We start from the raw sequence: 24,526 nt of genomic DNA, 5'->3' as shown, positions 1-24,526 counted from the left end.
TAACATGCTGCATATCTCTGCTGTGTTGAAAAGTTAAGATAAGATATGTTTCTAGATAAGTGAAGTGAGCTGAAACCCACTGAGAACATGTTGCATATTTTCACAAATGCATAAACAAAACAAGACTGTTTCTCTTAAATATCTTATTTGGCTATAGGAGATCCCCCTCATCTGACAGAAACCTCCAACAGATCTCATTGCTATGTGAAGCATTTGAGGTCACACGACTCAGCAATATGAATACATATCAATCATGAATTCATTCACATATGTTGTTACGTACATGCTTGAAGTACAGATGCAAGTCATTAATTTGCATTTATGTATTTTAATAGCATGATTTGGACACAAAACATTTTCACAAATATATTTTCCACACAAACATGTCCACTTGCATTGCTTAACCATACTCACATTCCTTAAACGTATACATACAAATCATGATGTAATAACAAACATTGATAAGCATTGTTGCATTGTTTGAGTTGCAGATTCCAACCACAGCATTCATTTGTGCATTTAGCCCTGCGGTGTCTGACATGTGTGCGTGCCTCCTGATGAGGCTGTCTGCTGTCCAGAAGGTGTGTGCTGACCCCAGCTGGCCATATCAGCTTTCAGCGCCTCCCTTATTTTAGACTCCATATACTAATCACAGCTTGCCCTCTTCCAACGTGAGCCAACCATCTGAGGGTGACAATGTCTTTGTCCCCCCCTTCATCCAGGAATAGCCAAGTCGGATTATTAGACTACACGTAGAAACAAACACACCTCACCTTTACGTCAACGCAGAATGAAGATGTGTGGTGACAGAAACTAGGAAGAGTCTGTACTGTTTGATGTGAAAGAAGCACGGTGCTGTATGTGGATGAAGTGAGAGATGTGACCCCTCTCAAGATAAGAGGTGTCACATCCGAGATATGAACAGAAAAGAGGGTTACACAAACCTCATGCAATTCTATGGCGTGTACAAAAGTGTAATGTTGACATTTTGTAATAGGTTGTAATAGGTTTATTTTATATTATGTTGGATGAGAGCCAAATTATAGCATATTTATTATGCAGAAATTGAAGTACCATTGATCTCGTATGGACATTTAGAGACAATCCTGATGATTCTAATCTAAAGTTTCACATTTTATGTTAATAACAGCTATTAATGCACAGACAGCTTTCTAACCATGAAATTAAGGAATTAAATGTTTGTGATTATTGTGTTTTGTACCTGCTGTATGTTGTTTATGTGCACTTTGACCCCTGAAGTCTTCTGCTTTTTAAGACTTTTTTTGATAAATCAGTGAAACAAGACGTGCGGTTCATTTTTGTTGTTGTTGACACGTGTGTGTGTGTGTGTGTGTGTGTGTGTGTGTGTGTGTGTGTGTAACATCAGCTAACATTATAGTGATGCCATGTCTTTCTGCAGCTTAGCCAGAGGAGGGAGGTCTTTATTTTTTTGGGTGACCATTGACACCCATATAGTCTAGTAAACAATGTTATGAAATGATGAAAATCACTGTAATATTCCTATTGGACTTAAAAATGTGGCTGCTGTCTAAAATTTAAATGGTTATTCCATAGGAACCTTTAGAGATTTAGTAGTAGTAGTAGTATTGTCATCATTATTATAATCCATGATGATATAACTATAATATTTCTAAAATATTCATAGGAAATTAAAGTGTGTCTACCACTCAATACTGAGTTTATGGTGACCATACAGTAGGCTACTATAGTTTATGGTTTTATCTCCTGTAGTAGGCTATCACTATAGTATTCCTATAATATTCCTAGGGACTTACAGTATTCATTAGTGAGTTTACAGTCATGATTGGATTTTCTGTGGTGTAGTGTTTTTTTTAAACCCATGGTTGTAATTATTTGTCGTATTATTGTCTATGATGCTTTATTATTATTATTAGCCTATTACTATTGTTATTGTTATTATTATTATTGTGTGTCTAGCTGGAATACTGAGTTTTGAAGAGGAGTTTGGAATTATTTGGGGCCAAATTGGTAAAGTTTTGGAGACGTTTTTGAAAAGATTTGGGGGGTAGAATTGGGGGGGGGGGGTGGACAGGTTATGGGACAGTTTTGTGGGGAGGTTTTGGGAATAGTTTTGGGGAGGTTGACAGGGGCGTGGTGTGAATCCCGACAGCGCTGATGACTGTGGATTCACTCATGCATGGTCACACAATGTGACAGTCCAGACATGGCTGGAAACGGGAGGCAGCTGCGTTTGTCCGAGCCCCATCTCCAACTCCAACCCACCGCCTCCAAAAACTGACCGGCAACAAAAGACAAACTTTTCCTCGGGGGCCCGGGACAGGCATACAGACAGACTCTCCTCGCCTGAAGAAGTTTGTGCATGAGTTACTTTTAAACAGTGGGTAAGCTGGCAGAGAGGTGCCAGGTTCTGGGTGTGGGGCAGGGAGAGGGGAGGGCGCTGCAGCCTTGCGGGAGGTCTATATGCTTTTCAACGCACTCAAGTTATGGCACCAATGGCAGATGGATTTTGCTTTCAGTATTTAAGTATGGCATCTCCAGTGTAAAGGTATGACGGAAAGAAAACACATATTGTAAATGTTTCCCTGATATTCCATAGTCTTATAATAAAGTGTTGGGGCGGATGCTGCCATGTATAGTGATACATGACAAGTGTCACTAGTAGCCTAATTAGCCTAATTAGGCCCGCTATTAAGTGTTAAGCTGTAATTCTACTGACAAGAGTGAGACAATAAAAGCCAGACAAAGGTAGTGGAGTTAAAAGGCGGCCGGTGGACTCTCTGGCACACTCTGTATTGTCAGGCTGGCAGGTATGGCTTTGTATTTGAACTTGGCTGTGTCCGTTTACATTTAACACCACCCGATATAAAAATGTAACGTAAAATGTAACACATATCCTTGTAAAATATTTAGTGATGTATTCAAAGCGTGCCTCCAATTGTTAAAGCATCTATAATGCCAAATAATAGCCTAAAGATAAACCAAGATTTTCTAACCCTCTGATTGGTTTATGTTATTTAGTCATCCCTATGGATTAATTATATCGGGTAGCAGGCAATTGTTATTACAAAATAAGCTATGAATTTTATCTAAAAACAAATGAGCTTGGCTGTTTTTAACTGCTCTTAAAAAAGCAATAGCCTAACTATCATTAAAAAATATTGTTTTAAATTCTGTATCAAAATGTAGGGTATATCATTCAACTTTCAATTTTATTTTTGTTATCTGTTCTTTTTGTATGCCTATAGCAATTAGGGTTTTGATATAAGGTAGCCTATTTATGGACAAAAAGTGGATAATTTGCTGCTTGATTAATTTTTTGTCTCTTCCAGGTGTCAAACATATTCTGAATCAGTCGATGGATTTATTACCTTTAATACAAGAACATTTTAGTAAGTTCCTCCTGCTATCTGTGTGTGTGTGTGTGTGTGTGTGTGTGTGTGTGTGTGTGTGTGTGTGTGTGTGTGTGTGTGTGTGTGTGTGTGTGTGTGCGTGCGTGCGTGCGTGCGTGCGTGCGTGCGTGCGTGTGCGTGCGTGTGTGTGTGTGCGTGACGTGTGAGTGTGTGTTTGTGTATTTTGTATTTGCTGTATGAATAGTGGTGGGTTTTTACTGGCAGGTTCATGTACATAAGGCTCTCTGACAAAAGCTTTCATCTGGCTCAAAGCGTAGCATTCCTCTCCTGCAATTTCAAAATATCTGGTTTTGGAATCTCTGTGATTCTGTTTTGTGAAACCTGAAAATTTAGCTTTGAAAGTCAATTTAAACGACTCATCTATGACCAAATCCAATTTGTCACTTGTTTTTTTAACAAGCAGACAGCGAGGTTAAAAAGGTAAAAATCCTTTATGCCGTCGTGAGCATCCCGTTTCATCTTTCTCATTATAACTTCAAGCTCTGATCTGAAATCAGCAGTAAATGTGTGTAGGCTCCCGTCAAACATCAAGTAGCTTCTGTTTCACAATTCATTGACTTAAAAATCTCTCAATTGACATGCTCTGAAACAAAAAGGCATCTTAATTGTTATTATGTCACCTGTGCTATGAGAACATGTCACATTATCACTGGAGTAACTATTCTAACAAGTTAAAATATTTCCTAACAGATACAGTTACAGTGGGGAGATAAAGGGAGGTAGGGAGGGTGTGTGTGTGTGTGTGTGTGTGTGTGTGTGTGTGTGTGTGTCTCTAGTGTGTGTGTGTGTGTGTGTGTGTGTGTGTGTGTGTGTGTGTGTGTGTGTGTGTGTGTGTGTACGCGCGTGTGTGCGTGGGTATGCGTGCACGTGCCACACCAGAGCCCCATCGCTGCTAAATGCTGTTTTCGAACATTATAATGTTGATCTCAGCACATGCCTACTGGGCAGTGGAGCGAGCAGGTGAGAGAGAGACAGAGGGAGAGAGAGAGAGAGAGAGAGAGAGAGAGAGACAGACAGAGAGTGAGAGTGAGAGTGAGAGAGTGAGAGAGAGAGAGAGAGAGAGAGAGAGACTATGTGACAGAGAGAAAGGGAGAGTGAGCCAGGCTCCAGTCAAACACCTGGCCCATACAGTACATGAGCTGCTGCAGAGGCTGTGTGTGAAGGGAAGTGCTGCGTTGTGGCTTTCGATCTGCTGTCGATATCCGGCGCCCACGCGCTCGACGATGATCCGCTGAGCGTTTAGCTAAAAAAAAGGGCGAATATGTCAGATTGTGGCCGACTCGTCCATCCACACTTGTGTCCTTGTGTCTTCCTGTTTGTTCCCGTGCGTAGATTGCTAAACCTTGGGGTAAGGCCATCCAAAATGCCCAGACATGATTATAACGAACACTCACACCGACTTTTGATCCCTTCAGCAGATCCGTTGACGTGATTCTCTCTCTCTTGTCACCCTTTCCCCCTCTGTTCACTCCAGCCTGTACTTTCTCCCTAGGCTAGAAATCTTGAAGCATGGGCGACTGGAGCTTTCTGGGGCGGCTGCTGGAGAATGCTCAGGAGCACTCGACGGTCATCGGCAAAGTCTGGCTGACTGTCCTCTTCATCTTCAGGATCCTGGTGCTGGGCGCGGCCGCCGAGGAGGTGTGGGGCGACGAGCAGTCCGACTTCACCTGCAACACGCAGCAGCCCGGGTGCGAGAACGTCTGCTACGATGAGGCCTTCCCCATCTCCCACATCCGCTTCTGGGTGCTGCAGATCATCTTTGTGTCCACGCCCACCCTCATCTACCTGGGCCACGTGCTGCACATCGTCCGCATGGAGGAGAAGCGGAAGGAGAAGGAAGAGGAGATGCGCAAGGCCAACAGGTTCCAGGACGAGAAAGAACTCCTTTATAGAAACGGAGGGGAGGCCGGAGGCGGAGGCAAAAAGGAGAAGCCGCCTATCAGGGACGAGCACGGCAAAATCCGCATCAGAGGCGCGCTGCTGCGTACCTACGTGTTCAACATTATTTTCAAGACCCTGTTTGAAGTGGGATTCATTTTAGGCCAGTATTTCCTCTATGGCTTCCAGCTGAGGCCTCTGTACAAGTGTGCGCGGTGGCCCTGCCCCAACACCGTGGACTGCTTCATATCGAGGCCCACCGAAAAGACAATTTTCATCATATTTATGCTTGTGGTGGCTTGCGTGTCTCTTTTGCTGAATTTGTTAGAGATCTATCACCTTGGATGGAAGAAAGTTAAACAGGGGATGACGAACGAGTTCGCCCCCGACCGCGTGTCGCTACGGCGCACCAACATCGTGGACCCCGAGGGTCTGGCCTCGGCCTCCAGAACTGCCCCGGCCAGCCTCAGCTACCCCCCCAACTACACAGAGGTAAGAGGGGGCAGCGGGGCCTTCCTGCCGGCCGGGGGGGCGGCGGGCGAGCCGTCGGCGGCCGACTTCAAGATGGACGACCTCCAGCGGGAGGAAGCGCTCCAGCCCTCGCCCCCCTCCCACTACTACATCAGCAACACCAACAACCACAGGCTGGCCACGCAGCAGAACTGGGCCAACCTGGCCACCGAGCAGCAGACTCGGGAGATGAAAGCCACTTCCCCCTCCCCCTCCTCCTCCAACAGCGACGGTGAGCAACAGGGCCCCGTGCTCGACGCCAACATGGCCGCCCCCGGCAGCAACATGGCTGCCCCCGGCAGCAACATGGCCGCCGCCGGCAGCAGCGGCAGCCCCGGCAACACCTCCCCCGCAGGCAGCTTGGGCGGCGGGAAGAGTGAGCCGGAGGAGGGCCACCTCACCACCACCATGGTGGAGATGCACGAGCCACCGCCGGTGCAGGCGGTCGCCATAGACCCCCGGAGGCTCAGCAGGGCCAGTAAGAGCAGCAGCATCAGAGCCAGGCCAAACGATTTGGCCGTCTAAGTTACCCCCAAACCCCCCCACACCTCCACAGCAGAGATGACTGGACTGTAGAGATAGCTCATTCCAGGCTCTGCCAATAGTATGAAATGGTACTCTTCCGGTCTCCTATATGGCAGCTTGTGATTGGCTGTCTCTCAGTGTTATGAAACTTCATTGGCTAGACCAGACTCCTAAGGAGGCGTGGCAGTGGCGAAACAGATACAGGAAGTGACTGGACGTTGAACTGTCTCTATAGTCCAATGTCTCTGTCCACAGGCCCCTCCCCCACGCCCCCCACCCCAACACACAGTGATTCTCAGACACAAAATACACATGAATAAAACAAAGGAAAATAAAACACACACAAAGGAGGCAAGGCAGCTGAGACAGGAAAGCAGAAACCACGGTTAGGCAAAGCCGGAAACGAGTTAATCAGTAGTGGTTGATGCGTTCGTGCAATCGGTGAGTTGCAGACGAGTTTCGTTTGGTCTTAATCGTGTGCACAAAGTGTGATCGTGCAATGCTAACAAGCCAAAATGTTTCCATACACAGTGCTGGACAGAGCGAAGGAAGTCGGCTCATTGTTATTCCACATTAACATGGACGCATCTGACCAAAGTGTTTGGTTTGGAGGTATCTCAAGGTGTTTTTTTCCTTCTTATGTTGAGCCTAAAAGACTATTTATTCCAATTAAGAATGATAACGTGCATTTTGTCAAGTCAATGACCGACTGAATTAAAGACTTTTTTTATGTGGAGGAAGCACAGGTAGCGGACATGGTTGTACAGATCCGTTAGTGTTTAATATGCCAGATCACACTCATATATCAGGTCAATGCGCTTGATCTGCTTTCAGGGTCTTGCAGGTGAAGCTCAGTCACATGTCAACATGCCTTTTGTTTTAAACATAGCTCATTCAGGAAGTAGTTTCTACCCCACCAACATTAAGTGTACTGTGTACATCACTGTGGCGGATATACAGTATATCATGTAAGCCTACAACTCACCGATTCACCGACAAAATAGTTGCGGCCGCCTCAGTTTTAACCCATCATCCATTGCGTCGCTTCATGCAGAGACGATAAATATTTGTATCGAGAAGGAAACGGGAATGAACCGGTTTAACATCCCCAACCTCCGCAGAGCGTACAGACACAGGTGCAGCACAGGTGCAGCGCAGAGGGGGGTGTGGGTCAAAACCGCTGGACAAAAAAAAAAGCGATACCCAGAATGAAGACGCTTGGGTTTCTACTGACCTCCCCTCCCTGCTGTTAGCTTCTACTCCAGAGCAGACAGTAAGAGCAGAGCCTGGTCCCTCACGCCTGCCTCTGTCACCACTTCCCCAAACAACATGTCTGAAAAGAAAAATGCTCTCTCGACCCTCTGCCTTACTAACTGTACAGAAAGGAGAAGATATCCAATTCCACCATCTTCAAAAATATGATGCAACTACATGGCGGCCACCATCTGATATACAGATTAGCAATAACTTCACAGCACATTACAATATTATTTATAATAATATTATTATGAATAATAATAATAATAATAATAATAATAATAATAATAATACGTATTCATATTCAGATGGTTGGCGGATATTGTTGCCATCAAAAACACATCACTCCTTCATATCAAGAGCAACTGTGAGCTAAAAGGTTCTCTCTCTCACACACTTCATGTGCTTCTTCATTGGTTTTATTCTGAAAAGTGCTATTTTTTTAAAAACTGAATTGAAATATACTCATAAATTGCATACTTGTAGTAGTCAGTTTGTGATTGCGAAACAGCTACGATAATAGCAAAAAAGAAGGAAAGAAGGACAAAAAGAGTGGCGCGGTGAGTGTCCTAGTGCCAGGGTGCAGTTGACCTTGATGGCTTCTTTTTTGTTGTATTCACCTTGATGCTTAGAGATCTTATTAGAAAAATCCCCACCTCAATTTGAACTGAGTCCACCCGCGCCTGCTGTTCCACTGTATCCACCCACCTGTGGGTTAACCTGGTGAACTAATGCAAGTATAATACAGTGGAAGTAGGCCTACTTGATAAAAAAAATCTCTCTAATACATAATGCACTTAAAGGAGTGTAACAGCACAACTTTATATTTGCATTGTCTAGTTACACTCTTCTAAGTATGTATAAGAGAGATTTTTAACAAGTACTTAAATAGTATTATAATGCAATACTTTTCTAGCAGTTAATACACTGGAGTAAGGTCAATGTAAAGTGTTACCACTTGTTTTTCTAAGGGGGGGGGGGGTTAGAGCATGATGGTAGCCTACTGTATGGTGTAAGAGTATCTGTACCCATATAGATATTATGTTTCATATTGTATCTTATTTCACACATTACCATTTGCTTAAATAACAACCATCCAATGCAAACTGAAACAGAGTGAGACGACACACACGACTCATTATAGATACAAGCAACCTTTCCCAATCCATGTTTATTGTACAAAACGAGAGAAAAAAAAATCTTTGTTATCTGCATTTGTTTTTGGTTCCTAAAGTTTACATTTTAGTAGTTGATAAAGATTTGCACATTTAGGCAAGACGATGCTGTTCTATGATGCTAATATTAATAGTAATAGAGAGAGAGAGAGAGAGAGCGTGACACCAAATGGCCAATCTCTATGATCCTGAAAGGAAACATGTCTTAAAACCCAAAACGCAGCAGCTCTTTACAGCAAAGGCAGTATTCAAAAGGAAAACAAGTATTTTCCTTCAAGCTCATGGTCTGAAACTTACACCGAGTTTGAAGACGATAAAAAAAAAAAGCTAAAGCAAGAGAGCGAAAAACCAGTTGGGGTATTTATTTTCTGTGTGTTCAATCAGTTCTTCTCACAAACTCGTCGGGACTCCGGTTTCGACGTCAAATCAAGCGACTCCACTGTTGAGAGAGTGTTAGCTGTTAGCCGGGTAGCTGGCCCTTCCCTAACCACGCATACAAGCCCCTGACAGGACGTCCCGCTCCGCGCCCCTCCAGACTCTCTCCTCTTACGCCTCATGCAGAGCATGATTTCTCTGGCTCGTCAGGGAGTAGGAACCATCTCACCATGCTCCAAAAGCAGCCTGTTTTCAATGCTGTCTTAAATAAGAGAAGTGCCTTGTGTATGAATGATTCTTTTGTAAGAACAAGTTGATGTAAATGTTCATTTACCTCAAATGTTTACAAAACTGTTACTAAATAAACTTTTTTGTACCATATTGATTTTGGTGTTCTGTTCTCGTCTTCACTTTAATTAGTCAACATCGTTCAATCAGATCAGACGCTTTTTCAACCAGCCTTTCATTTCAACCTGCTCCAACAGAATTTGGTGAAATGGGTGTGATGTGATGTCTCACAATGCAAATAACCGTACATGAAAAGTTAGAGGAAAGGATTACCTACTAGAGGAAACATAAAAAGAAACACAAATAACTTTGACTTGAAATAGTGCAGGTGAAAATGTGTTCAGTTCCTGCTGTTGTCACATCATCCTTTCCAGGGTGGAGGAATGTAATCTGAGACATTTGAAACATCCCCTGAAATTTTTCCTCCACCTCATTGGCTAATATTCCATTATCATAATGCACACCTTTTAATAATGGAAAATAATTAACTCCCCCCTCCATATATTATTTTTCCATGTATGTAAATCGCTTTACTTACCTCCTGGAGTACAGTGGATTTTCATGTTTACTTCATGGCTTAACAGTCGGCAAACAGATTTTATGAAAAGGCATTTTGCCATTTCCTTGAAGATATTTTAAAAGCATCTTGCTTCCTCAATGTGATGTATTTCCTGTTGAAGCAGGATGCTGGGGGCGGGACATAGCAAGGAAATGCATCATTCAATGTGTAAACCAATGAGATCAGTTAGGGAGGGAAAAGCAGTTTGATTTGATTGGGGGGGGGGTATTTTAAATTTTCCAGGAAGTAGAGTGAAAGATTTTGATATAAATACAATAAAATAATACTTTTGGGGATAAATTGTCAAATCGATGTATACACCATACATAGTTGGAATGTTAGTTGGAATGAATGAATGTGGTGAAGAAAAACATCCTGTCATGTTTTTATTTTCATTTTCAGGTCTTCGGAATTTATTGAGTTTCCATAAGATACAGTCAGTGCAGCAAATCATTCTCACCTGCTTTGGGGTTATGAGGCTCAGTACACTCACCACTAATTAGCCATTTTTGCCCGTTTAGTCGGCCTACCTAATTCAAAACGCTCAGCTCCATTAGGTGACCCGCAGGGGTGCTCTTTACACTTCTTGAAAGATTCCGTGCGATCGCATGTAAAATTGCACAATTCTGCTCACAGACACAGACACTGAACTCTTATTATAGGATGACACAGCAGCGACCAGTGGGAAGTTCCACCCGCAACATCAAATACATCAATTAACGCAAGAAAGACACCATTAAAATCCTGGTTTCTTGTCATTTGATTTGAAATTCTATAACTGTAGTGAAGAGCAGCAAATCTTGTCACATTTGATTATACAGTATATCCATTCGTGCTCACTTGCTGATCCACAAAATAGATCCCTAACACTGTAAAGGCACGGATGGGAATTGAACCCATGATCTTTGGTTTACGAGACCAACGCCTTGCGACTTGGCCACCATGCCACTTCCCTATAGTGTATATAGAGTATCCTGAATCAGCAGCTTTAAGTCCCGCCCCCAACATTTGTTTGTATCACTGTCTTTATTGATTTTGAACATGGTAGCGTATCACTTTTCCAAAAAAGGTTGGTAGCTTTAAGTCCCATTCAAACATCTTCTGTCCCTGCATCAAACTGGATTACAGGAAGCTGCTTATAGAGCAAATCATGCACATGTGCTTGGGGTTATGAGGACCAGTGACACTATAAAGGCACGGATGGGGATTGAACCCATGATCTTTGGTTTACAAGACCAACGCCTTGCCACTTGGCCACCATGCCTCAACTGTACTACCTATCATCATGTCCTGTCCCCAACACCTTTTTTGTATCACATTTTTTAAACAATTTTGAATATGGTTATCACTTTTCCAAAATGGGTTGGTTGCATCATTCAAGTCGCCCTCCAAAAATCTTCCCTCCCTGCCCCAACATCCTGATTCAAACTGATTTACATAAGGGGGAAAAAGAAAACTGGTTCCTTAATTGTGCCTTTAAAGTCACAATGAAACAAAATTTGGCAACGCGTTGCTTCCTTAACTTTAGATATGCCTAATGGTGCCTTCATGTGCTCCTCGGATATATCTATTTACCACGTGGTCATTGCAACAGGACATCATTCAAGTGCTCTTGGTCGGAAAAGGACAACAAACATGGACGCTTGACACTTGTTTTCTTGTTACTCGTTTGCAAGAAGGCTTAAAGAGAACATTACAATACATCTATGAAATAAAATAACATAAGAAAAGAGGAGAAGAAATAAAATACAAAAGATACTTAAAAGAAATCTACGTATGTGTATAAAACTGGACTAAAGATGTGATTACATGAATAGATTATTATAAACGTGCAAGCCTAAATTACAGTAGGATATGGCACTTCTTAGACAAATGATAGAACCTGATTACATTTCAGTAGCAGATGAAGCTGAGTCTCTCCAGGCAGTCCCAGTTTTCCCACAGTCCCTATTTGGTCAAAGCTCCACAGCGGTGAGTTGGACACAGGAGGTCTTGATCTCCCTGGGACCAGGCCTGGTACTCCAGGGGCTCCCCATTCACCCACAGCCAGCAGTCTCCCAGGTAACGCAGGCCAATCCACACACGCTCAGTGGTCTGGGCTTCCTGGATCTCCCTCTGGGCCAGAAGACGCTCAGTCTCAGAGACCAGGCTGGTGAGGTCAGTGCGATGTTCTCTGCAGTGCTCCAGAGCCTCCTCCCAGGTCTTCTTCTCCTCCTCCACCACCAGGTTCAAGCAGAAGAAAGGCTCAAGATGACGTGAGTGAATGTCATTCCATCCATGGCTGGTACAAAAAACAAAGTACTCTATACCATGGTGGTTATCTGGTTGTGGAGACCTCCACTTCTGGTAGGTAGCGTATCCCCCCCCTGACCACTTCCAGCCGGTGAGGTTGCTGGCTTCTCTGTGGAGACCGATCCATCCTCTGTACTTGTGTCCAGCTGAAGCCTCTCTGAGCCTGGCTTCATCTCTCTCACTGTTGATCGGGGACAGATCAGTGTAATGTTCTCTGCAGTAGCTCTGAGCATCAGTCCAACTCTTCTTGTCAGGTACATAAACATGCTCTCCGATCACCCATGACACACTTGTAACTATGAGCATTGTGAAGATCACCTTCTCCATTGTAAAGTAGTGCTGGATATGAAGGGGTAGGATGAGCCACGTTACTATGAATCACTCTTGTCTTATGCAATATGCATATAGCCAGGTAACTCCACCTTACAGCATGACATCAGGCTGTACCCCCGTCCACCTGTGCCACGCAGCATTCACACAAGCTTATATGAAAATACATTTGCAATGCAAAACATGCATTCATCAGTATGTTCTTCTTCTTCATCTTCTTCTACATCACCCTGTTTGTCATCTTTATGCGAAAGTTGCTTTTCTCTTCATAGCATTTTTAGCTGCACCCAGCAGCTCTAAAGGCCCCCCCCCCAACAATCTGTGGTAAAACAGCTCCGCGCCCACAGTGCCGTTGTTTTCCTGACCTATGGGGAGAGCGGTGCCTCCCAACTGTGCGGCTGCGCTACCCTTGGCCTCACATATTCACTTTTATTCAATGGTATTTGACAAGGATTGTAGGAGAAGGCACACATTTGTGACACTTTAGTGTATATAGGCTAACTAACTTCTATTCTATTCTATTTTATTGTTTTTTATGGTCTATTCCTATGCTTCGTATAATGTCTCTATGTTTATATTCTTCCCTATCAGAGTGGGAGCAACTGTAGCGTGACTCAATTTCCCCTCTGATTCTGAAGTTCACCACCCTTTAGCAGGCACAGTTTCTTGTGTGGCATGGAGGTCGTGTGTGTGTGTGTGTGTGTGTGTGTGTGTTTGTGTTTGTGTGTGTGTGTGTGTGTGTGTGTGTGTGTGTGTGTGTGTGTGTGTGTGTGTGTTTGTGTTCACGCCAATTGGCTAAAAGGGGGTGATTTCGAAATGCAGGATGGCAGGAGCAAAAAGCAGAAATTTGACATGGAGGTCAAGTGTGTTTGTGTGTGTGTGTGTGTGTGTGTGTGTGTGTGTGTGTGTGTTTGTGTTCATGCCAATTGGCTAACAGGGGGCTGTGGGGGGGGGGGGGGGGGGGGGGCAAATTTAAAAATGAAGGGTGGCAGAGGCAGAGTAGGGTGGGCTGCCCCTGGGCCTGCAATCCTGCATTTCATAGCAATTGTGGATTTGCGCTTTGTTTCTGTAAGGTTGTGTGTGGTTGGAGGAGAGGTGTGGTGGGGAGATAGGATACACACCCAAATGACATCAATTGTTTGCGTCAGGTGGAGCCACTTAGTTGCTTCTTTTCTGCAGTAGCTCTGAGGATCAGTCCACGTCTTCTTATCAGGTACATAAACGAGCTTTCCACTGACTCCATAAACAGCTGTGTGAACGACAATAATTCAGATGGTCTTCTCCATGGTCATTGCCCTGTGGCCCTGAATGAGGTTGCTCAGATGTTTCTGCTCTGTCTAGTGGTGTCACCCTCTGGGTTGATTTCCATATGGCCATTATGTAATGGATCTTCAAGGTAAATTTAACATCCAAATCGAAATGCAAATAGCTTTTGACCAAAATCCGGACAAACATTCAACACAGTAGAAAACATTGAAGTGGATGGGTTTTCATCATGCTTCAACGTCAAAGTCAATCAATGCAATAAAGACACCATTAAAATGCTGGTTTCTTGTCATTTGAAATCCTGTAACTGTAGTGAAGAGCTGCAAAACCTCTCACATTACAGTCGTGCTCACTTGCAGATCCACCACACTGAAGGCACGGACGGGAATTGAACCCATGATCTTTGGTTTACGAGACCAACACCTTGCCACTTGGCCACCATGCCAGTTAGATAAGATTAGGCTTATATAAGAACTAATTAGGCTGAGCTTTTAAGATTTTAGGGTCAGGGATAAAAGTCCAAGTTCAGTTTGTTTCCAAGAACCAGATGTTTCAAAAAATGACTGGAGTGGCAAGTTGTCATATTCAATAAATCTTGTAATGTCACCGAAGCAGCAATCTCCGGGGCCGAAAAATGAAGCCAATGCAGAAGTGCAAAAACTCCAGTTCCTCGAATGGCCACTTGAGGCTGGTTGCAAAAGTGAGTCCATCCCCATAAACCCCATGTTAAAATACCCAACTTTACATCAGAAAAGAACATGTTTGCAGCCTGGTTCAAAACACGCTTTTGGTCTCTATAGCTAATTTCCCCATTCATGACAACTGTAGCGGGGGTTGGGGGTGGGGGGGCGTTTATATAACATTTATACTATAAATGGTCAAGTTATATAAACGCCCCCTCCCTTTATAGTATAAATGGTCAAGTTATATAAACGCCCCCCCCCCCCCCCATCCCCGCTACAGTTGTCATGATTTATACCATCTATGACCGTGTGTCCATATGGCGTCTATTCCTGACATGTAAACACTGGAAGTATGCTTGGGAGCACTGACCCTAGCACACAATATGCAAGGAAGTAGTCTGAAAGTAACATTAGCTCAGCAGCGGTAGCTAGCTTGATAGCTGACAGCTAACACTAGCTAACAGCACACGTAAAGAAAGATGAAGAAAGGAAATAAAAAGGGAGTAGTAGCCCAATTGTAATTTGTCACTTCGGTTTACGTCATTTTTTAATCCATCAAGAAAGTAAAAAAAGTGCTTTGAGATACAGTAACTTCTGTTATGATTTAGTGCTGTATAAATATAAAATTGATTGATTGATTGATTGATTGATTGATTGATTGATTGATTGAAGAATTCTGATTTTGCATGTCATTGTTTGCTTTTGGCTTCATGCTGCCCACATCAGCACCAGGAGAGCTTTGAGTGCCTTCTCCATGACTCTCTTTGTAAACTGTTTGACCTCTGACCTCCCGGCCGCTCGCTCCTTCACTCTGCATTCCAGCAGAGGATGTGAGAATGTGCCCGGGCGGCATGCAAACCCTCCCACACTGCTGAGCTGAGCGCGCTTCAGTAACCACATCTAGACATAGCCTACTGTTATTAAAATAGGACGGCCGTGTCAGTCTCGCACCTAAGAGGTAAACATCTATCACAAACCCGGCCTGCGCTGTCGCACGGGCCCGCTGACAATTTGCAACACTGTGCAGTACATGGTGCAGGTGGGCGAAAGTTACTGCTTGGGAAAGTTAATTCTGATCTTTGAGTGTAGTTGTTATCAACAAAACAACAGGAAAAACCGACAATCAGTAGGCTAACTAGACTGGTAAAGTGTAAGCGTGAAAAAGTGGATGTAAGAAAATGCAATGGTCATCTTGAGTGATGCTAACACTTTAGCATGCTGTAGGCTTACACTATTTGAGTGATGGTAGCTCGTTCCATGCTAAGACATATATAGGCTACATGTCGAGTGATGGTAGCTCCATGCTAACACTTTAGCGGTAGCTCCATAACACTTTAGCATTCAGTATGTTGAGTGATGGTTACGGTAGCTCGCTCTATGCTAAGACGTAGGCTACACTATGTCAAGTGATGGTAGCTCCATGCTAACACTTTAGCTTGAGTGATAATAGGATAGGTGACTACTGCATTATCCAAAGTAAGAACACTGAGTGTAAAAGTGATTTAAAATATATATATAACACTTCTTTGAATAAATTGTCACAAAGTATCATAGTTAGTTCCGCCCACAAAAAACTCATAAAGGGCCCCTATAGGTTGGGGTGGCCCCAGTGCTAGGGGCTTGTTTGCTAGGTAAGAAGATGCTTGTAGAGCATCATGCATGTTTGCTTGGGGTTATGAGGACCAGTGACACTATAAAGGCACAGATGGGGATTGAACCCATGGTCTTTGGGTTACAAGACTAACACCTTGCCACTTGGCTAGCAGCTTGTTTTCACACTAATAATACAGCAGGCACTCTATCTAACCTCAAATACAGTAAATGACAGAAGACTCCATCAAAAATACTGTCTGGATCTTTGTGACTTTAAAGTCCCAGTAAAGTGGTATTTTGAGAGCATGTTGATTCCTTAAAGGTCCCATTTTATGCTACTTTTAGCTGTTTAAAACATGTCTCATGGGTCTTTAAAAACAAGGTGATGGTTTCTGTTTCAAAGAAAACAACTCAAATACACCTTCTCTCTCCTCACTCTGACTCTCCCGTCATTAACTATGTGCTGTTTTGAAGGGGCGGGACCTCTGATAAGATGATCTGTTACGATAGATCCATCTTTTGGTGCATTTGATTGTTTTCTTTGTTGAAAGTTGAAATTTGTTCATTATATGGAGCTAAGGTTTGGTCTTCCACATTCAGTTGGTGGGCGCGGCACTGTAAATTAATTGAGTGATACTTTGTGATGTCACAATTTACCGAAATCATAACCGCTCTTTATTCGAGGCATTCTTCTTCTTAAGGCCCAATTATACTCTACGGAGACGGAGACGGCATTTCGTGCGTATTTCTGTCCGTCCTCTGAAAGCCTACGGATACGCATGAAACGGAGCAGAACCACACACACACTCACACATTTGACTCTCTACTGCCCACTGGTGGATGTATTGCTTAAAATGATACCAACGTGAAAGACACATGGAAGTATGTGGGCAGTGACGATTACACCGTTTGAAATGGACGCATTTATTTTCATATGAAAATGGAGTATAAAGGAGCCTTTACATGGTTGGTGTGGATTTATCTGGGTACCTGCATGTGTTTTGAGACGTCCACGATGTTGTTTGGCACGCCCAAGTCCTTTATAATCAGAGAGGAAAGGGAATCTTGTTTTACATGAAATGGGACCTTTAATGTGATGTATTTCTTGTTGAACAGGATGTTGGGGTGGGACCTATTATATTATAATGCAGGCAGGCATCATTCAAAAGTGTAAACCAATAGGATATCATGCAGTTAGTGAGAGAAAGGTGAATAGAGCAGGCGATTGTGCGCTGCGCCTGCTCTATTGGCATGCGCAGCGCACAATCACCTGCTCTATTGGCACTGATGATGTCACAATGCCAATGACATCATCAGTGCCTATGGCATCATCAGTGATGTTATAAGATGAATTTGGTCAATAATGATGACATCACTGATGATGTCGTGATCAACATTGTGTATGCTAAAGTGTGACAGAAAGTGACAGATGGATGATTTTGGTGTAGATGATTATTCCTTTAAAACTGCGTCTCTTTGATCTGATGCAGTCTCTCTGAAGGCAGAGGAAATATGTGAGATACGTGTTCAGAATGGTTCACTCGTTCACTCACTCACTATTCCCCATGCAGTGTTTATTATAGTGACCTATTTGGGCAACTATCAAACATGTTTTGGACACTACCTGACTCTTCTTCTTTGGTAAACACGACCACATTGCATTTGTATGGGAGAAAATGTAGGGTACATTCGCTGTTCACTGTGCATTGTGGGTATTTTATAGTGGACTAGATAGTGAATCAAATTAACAGTTGAGAATTCGGACACTAGTACAAAATGGCCACTATTTCTGTTTCGAACAGGGCTCACGAGTGGGTCAGAAGGATTGCTTTGCACAGGACATTTGGCTTCGGGTCGTACGGACGAAGCCAAAGACACAAGACAGTACATGAGTGCTGGGCTCTTGGCTCCAGTGGCTGAAGAGTGACGGGAGATAGTCAGTCTGTTGGCAGGACAAGCCTCAGGGAGGTGCCACTCAGTCAGCCTTGTGACGGGGCTTATTCCTCTTCAATGTCGTTCTAGTCTTCCGTGTTTGTTTGTTTGAAAGATATTTCAAAAACTAACAAACACATCTGGCTTAAATCTTATGGACAGATCTCTCTCGGGCCAAGAAACAACTGATTTAAATTGGTTGAAGATCCAGATTTCATCATTGTCCCCCCCCCCCCTTTTTTTTTGCCATACAACTATGTTGCGTTCATGTGCATGGTGGGAAAATCTGACATCCAGAACTTCCAAGTTGGTTGCTACACAACATTGCTCTCACATGCTATTCTTGTCAAATCAAAACCCTTCAAACACACAAACTGTTTCGGAGGGGGCAGCTTTGCAAGTTGGAGAATTGTTCAGCATTTGCGACAGTTTGTGCTCTACTACCGAGTGCCTCCATGTTTCTACCGGTTATGAGCAGCAGAGCTAATCGAAGTTCCATCTTTGTCCAGTGTAGTTTGGAGATTTAAGCATTCAAGTTTTCACAATCCATATAAGAGAAACGTTTTCTACTCACTTGAACATTTTTCAACACCTATCTTGGATGAGGATGTAAAAAGTTCACGTAAAATCACCAAAATACTGACCAATATCTCAAATGTGACATTTGAAGTCCCGAGGTGATGAAGCAGGGGTTTGAGGGCCCTAGTGAAGCCCGACTGGGCCCTGCAGTGGAGAAGTGGCGGCTGAAGGAGAATGTGAATCTGATGGCAGGCACTAAGTCACCAGGCTGCAGGTCAGAGCAGACAGGAGGCTATTTATAGCCTTTAATCACCTAACAAATTCACACTCTGCCCACAGCACAAATACCTCAGGCCCCCTTTATGTATTTCAGGACAGTGATGAATTTGTTTGGGAGGCGGGGCCACTGCTTCATGGAAACATATTGGCCTTGTTTGATAGAGACTTTTAGAGTTTGGTAGGCTGCCAGACAGTGAAACAAACTGCATTTTTTTAATCAAATCATGCAACCTCAAAGTGTTTTACAAACACAGTTTAGGGCCATGGAAAAGAAAGTCAATAGTCAAACAAGATAAGCAACAGGACACAAGAAACAAGAAACACAAGAAACACAAGAAACTTTCTCCACTGCAGCAGTGGCTTCCAAGCTCTCTGCTGAAGACGCAAATCTTTCTATAGGAATCTTTCTTGTTTTCTCTTTTCTATTCTCATGTAGGTACACTAGCCTACTTTGAAGAAAACTTCACGGAGAATAAAAGCATCAGTAAAAAAAAACAGATAATTGAAGATGTGTTGTGTTGTGTGTGTGTGTGTGTGTGTGTGTGTGTGATTTATGTGGGCCTTTAAATGCCTTTGTTTGGCTTTGACTCGATGTAAAATGCCTCAAATCCCAACTCATTAAATTGATCAAATCTGTCCGAGTTCCCCTGTTAACCCACATCCATGCAAAGAAAAAAGAAAGGTTACACTTTAGAATACAGCCCGCAAATAAGCAGGGGTACAAGGAGTGTAGTTATAGTATAACTACGGGGTACAAGGAGTGAATTTAAACTTTAACTAGAGGGTAGCAAGATCTGTAGTTATAGTATATCTACGGGGTACAAGGAGTGTAGTTACAGTATAACTATGGGGTACAAGGAGTGTAGTTATAGTATAACTACGGGTTTTACTTCGTTTCAAACTCAAGCTCTCACTCTAGTGCCATATCCGCTGCGTACGCAGCCACTGGAAGAATGTTATTTTTGCTCCAAAAATGATCTTTATATATAAAACACCGACCACCCACCAACAGGTGGCGTGGTGCCCCCTGGGGCTGAGGCGGCCACCCACATCCTCACCCACGTGACTACGTCACGCCCGCTCAGCCCAGGGAAAGTCACTCATTCGTTCTTCCAGCCCGCTAGAGGACGTGTTTATTGAAAGCTCTGTGTTAGCTCAAGTTTGCGCTCTAAAGCTAGGCTAAATTCCGTCTTATTGCCCACCTCAAGAGGGTTGTGTGGACGATATTCTTCAGGCTTCGGGGACCCGATCCTGTTCTCTTCACCAGCGGCATCGGAACAAGCTCATCTAAAGCTAAGAGCATCTTGCTTATTGTGGTTAACACCTGTAAAGCTACCGCAGTGTAGCGTGCTCCGTCTACCCCGGCTGGGGTGACAATAGAGAATAGGCTTGAGAGCTAACTAGAGAAAGTCCCGCTCTCAAAGTGTTGATTAGATAGCTATCTTGCATATGCATATGCAATAGCGTCTGACTTGTATTAGCACAGAACAATAGGCTAACACCGTGTAGCCGGCTGCGTTTTCCCCAGACGGGGTGACGCACCCAGTTGTTAAATAGATAGCTAGCTTGCATCCGTGCAAATAGTATCTTGTGTGCTAGCACATTAGGCGCAGGCTACCTCCGTGTAGAGCGCGTACGTTCACTCCGGCTGGAGTAACGTTAAGAGAGAGTAGTAGCTCAAGAGCCGTGCTTTCCAGCTTAGCTAGATAGCTAGCTCGCACCTGTGCGGCTAGCGTCTGACGTTGCGTTAGCACTTCGGCTACCCTTTTACCGTTGCGCGGCTTACTGCTTAGCTTACACAGTAAAACCTCCGCTAATTCCTGGTACAGCCTGCGGGTGCTTAGCTTGGACATAACTCGTGCAATGAGCCAGGCGGCTGCCATGAGAAAGGGGGGGACAGCCAGGCGCTGTGAAAGGTGCGATGCTACGCTGGCCGGTTGTCGATCGGCACGATGAATGTGTGTTCTGCCTGGGGCATGAGCACGCTGCTCAGGCGCTGCTGAAGGCTAGCTTCTGCAGCATCTGTGACGGCTTCAACCTGGGCGAGTTGCGGAACAGAGCTGCGATCTTTGTCGAGGAGGACTTTCCGCACAGCGGCGCGCCCCCCGAGGGGGGTGCGTCCGCGGGGTCCGACCGCCCGGTCGGAGGTGAAGCACCCGCTGCTCAGGGTCCCCCGGACCAGTCTGAGCAGCAGGATCTTAATTGGGGCGACGAGCCCATGCATCCCATGTTGGACCCCTTGGTCAATACCCCCCAGGAGGACACCCCCCAAGGGGAGATGTCCGGCGGGGAGGATTGGGACGGTGCCAGGGACCGTCATCGCAGGGTTCCTCTGACGTGTCCGGCCCGGCAGGCGCAGGCCATATGGGCGGACCCATATCGAGAGGCACTCGGTTGGGCCCTGTCCCGCTCAGGTTGGTGATTCGCACTGACGCCTCCCTCTGGGGATGGGGTGCGGTTTGCGGGCGTTTTTCGGCGAACGGCCGGTGGGAGGCTCAGGAGCTTCGCCACATAAACGTGCTAGAGCTGGAGGCGATTGGCCTGGCTCTACTTCACTTCCAGCGGCTCATACATGGACGCCATGTTCTGATCCGCTGATCTCCTTGGCGCAAGGTCCGCCCTGGGTGCTGCCGGTGCGGGCGGATCTTCTATTCCAGGCGGAAGGGGAGGTGCTCCACCCCTCCCCAAGCAGGTGGAAGCTAGCAGTCTGGCTCCTGAACGGGACCATTTGCTAGCCCAGGGCTTGCCCGATAATGTGGTGTGCACTATTCAGAGTGCTAGGGCTGCTTCGACCCGCTCTCAGTACACGTACAAGTGGCGGGTCTTTTCGCGTTGGTGCACGGATAAGGGCGTGGATCCAGTGAACTGCGGTGTGCGACCAGTTCTCTGTTTCCTTCAAAGCCTGCTTGACGCGGGCCAGTCCCCGCAGTCGCTTAAGGTGTACGTAGCCGCGATTTCTGCTTGCCACATGGGAATTGAGGGGAGCCCCGTGGGGGCGTTCCCTCTGGTCTCGCGCTTCATGAAGGGAGCGCGTAGGTTGCGCCCGCCGTCGCGGTGTGTCTTTCCCAAATGGGACTTGGTTACGGTGCTGGATGGGCTCACGGGTCATCCGTTTGAGCCCTTGGACTCCGCCGATCTGAAAATTCTGTCTTTGAAGACCGCGCTGCTGCTGGCCTTGTTGTCAGGAAAGAGGGTTGGTGACCTGATTGCCCTCTCGGTGCAGCAGGCCTGTATGGTTTTTGGGGATGATGGGCGCAGGGTTATTTTGTGACCTAACCCGGCTTATCAACCTAAGAATATTAATGCCAGCTTTAGGTCTATGGTCATAGACTTGTCAGCATTCTGTCCCCCGCCGTTCAGTTCGGGCGAGGAGAGGCGCTTGCACATGCTGTGCCCCGTAAGGGCGCTCTCGGCTTATGTGGCCAGGACGCGTTTATTACGCACTACAAACCAGTTGTTGGTCTGTTTTGGGCAGAAGGCCCAGGGCGGACCCCTTTCCAAGGATCGCTTATCACACTGGATAGTGGAGGCGATTGCTTTGGCATACTCTGCCATGGGTAAGGTACCCCCGGAGGGTATCAAGGCACATTCTACGCGAGGCGTTGCGACATCTTCCGCGTTGTTGCGTGGTGTATCGGTGGAGGACAGCGCTGCGGCCTCATGGTCCTCTCATCACACGTTTGTTAGATACTACAGCCTTGACGTGTCCAGTTCGCGTTTTGCGCATGCGGTACTGTCAGTGGCAAGAAGGTAGTATCGTTGCCGCTCCAAATGTCACACGGTTGGGCATGAGTGTTTCGCCATGTGGCCGTGGTTCACGATGCCTCTCGGGTCGCTCTGAGGAGTGCTCCCGGCAGCAAGGGCGGTTGAATTTGGCACTAGAGTGAGAGCTTGAGTTTGAAACGAAGTAAAACATTAGGGTTGTGCTACAACCCGGGTTTTACGAGTGAGAAGGAGAGCTCTCACTACCCAGCCTTGCTGCGTCGATGCGTGGTTGGTTGCGTCGTTCTCAGCGGGCTGGAAGAAGGAGTGGCTTTCCCTGGGCTGAGCGGGCGTGACGTAGTCACGTGGGTGAGGATGTGGGTGGCCGCCTCAGCCCCAGGGGGTACCACGCCACCTGTTGGTGGGTGGTCGGTTTTATATATAAAGATCATTTTTGGAGCAAAAATAACATTCTTCCAGTGGCTGCTTACGCAGCGGATATGGCACTAGAGTGAGAGCTCTCGTTCTCACTCATAAAACCCGGCTTGTAGCACAACCCTAACGGTACAAGGAGTGTAGTTATAACTACGGGGTACAAGGACTGTAGTTATAGTATAACTACGGGGTACAAGGAGTGTAGTTATAGTATAACTACGGGGTACAAGGACTGTAGTTATAGTATAACCCCGTAGTTATACTATAACTACACTCCTTGTACCCCATAGTTATACTATAAGTACAGATCTTGTTACCCTCTAGTTAAAGTCTAAATTCACTCCTTGTACCCCGTAGTCATACTATAACTACACTCCTTGTACCCCGTAGTTATACTATAACTACAGATCTTGTTACCCTCTAGTTAAAGTTTAAATTCACTCCTTGTACCCTGTAGTTATACTATAACTACACTCCTTGTACCCCGTAGTTATACTATAACTACATGCTTATTTGCGGGCTGTATTCTAAAGCGTTACCAAAAGAAATTAAAAAGAAAGAAAATGTGCCCACAGTGTGTGTGTGTGTGTGTGTGTGCGCGTGTGTGTGTTAATAATACTACACATGATGTAACGTTACAGCATTTTTACAGTGCAGTCATGTGGGATGGCTTGTTTTGACTGTCCATGAAGGGAGGAGGGGATAGAGAGAGAGAGAGAGAGAGAGAGAGAGAGAGAGAAGGCGAGAGAGAGGGAGAGAATGAGACAGAGAGAGAGAGAGAGAGAGAGAGAGAGAGAGAGAGAGAGAGAGAGAGAGAGAGAGAGACAGAGAGGTCAGCTCTGCAGGGACACCTACAGGCCGGGAGAGGGTCTGACTGCCCACAATGCATCTGGCTGACCTCAGTTCAATGCTGTCAGCAGGGAACATTTATAACAATTATTTTTTATTTATTTATGCCAATTTGGCTTTAATTAATTATATGTGTATATTTCGGTTTGTACTGTATTGATTGTGTGTAGTATTATGTATATTGTGTGTATGTGAATGTTTTTACTTTTTACTCTACTCTTACTCTATTTGTGTACACAGGTTTAGGAGGAACGGTATCTCATTCTTGATTGTACGTGCGTGAGCTCAAGAAAGAATGGCAATCAAGACATCTTGAATCTTAATTGATTTCCCCCTTTCTTTCACTGTATTTCTGATAATCTTGCTTATTATCATCATTTTCTGTTGCTTTTTAACTTTTATTTTACTACACCATGCATCCTTTCCTCCCACTATTATTACTTTTCTTTGATTCCTGTGCAGCTGTTTTTATAAAGGCTCTAGGCTATAAACAAAGTTATTATTATTATCGTTGTTATTGTCATGCTACTTGCTGATGTTGCTGATCTGATCTATGGTACTTCTTGTAAACTGCTCTGGTGGTTTGAGTGTCTAAAATTGAATTGGGAGATATATGTTAGATGTCTGACTGTACCCCCCTCTCTCTCTCTCTGGTCTCTCTCTCTC

At 44.9% G+C, this 24,526-nt stretch overlaps 1 protein-coding gene across 1 annotated transcript; it reads left to right on the top strand.

Annotated features, from left to right (window-relative positions):
- Positions 1-4,922: 4,922 nt before the first annotated feature.
- Positions 4,923-6,326, top strand: gja3 (gap junction protein, alpha 3; the record flags this gene model as incomplete). The annotated part of the gene is made up of 1 exon (XM_083639464.1): positions 4,923-6,326. One exon carries the CDS (start codon positions 4,923-4,925, stop codon positions 6,324-6,326), a length of 1,404 nt encoding a protein of 467 aa, XP_083495590.1.
- Between the last annotated feature and the right edge of the window lie 18,200 nt (positions 6,327-24,526).

The sequence above is a fragment of the Poromitra crassiceps genome, assembly GCF_964638095.1.
Source record: "Poromitra crassiceps genome assembly, chromosome: 6".
Taxonomy (NCBI): Eukaryota; Metazoa; Chordata; class Actinopteri; order Beryciformes; family Melamphaidae; genus Poromitra; species Poromitra crassiceps.
Note: the sequence above shows the minus strand (reverse complement) of the source record. Positions and strands in the feature narration are given on the sequence as shown.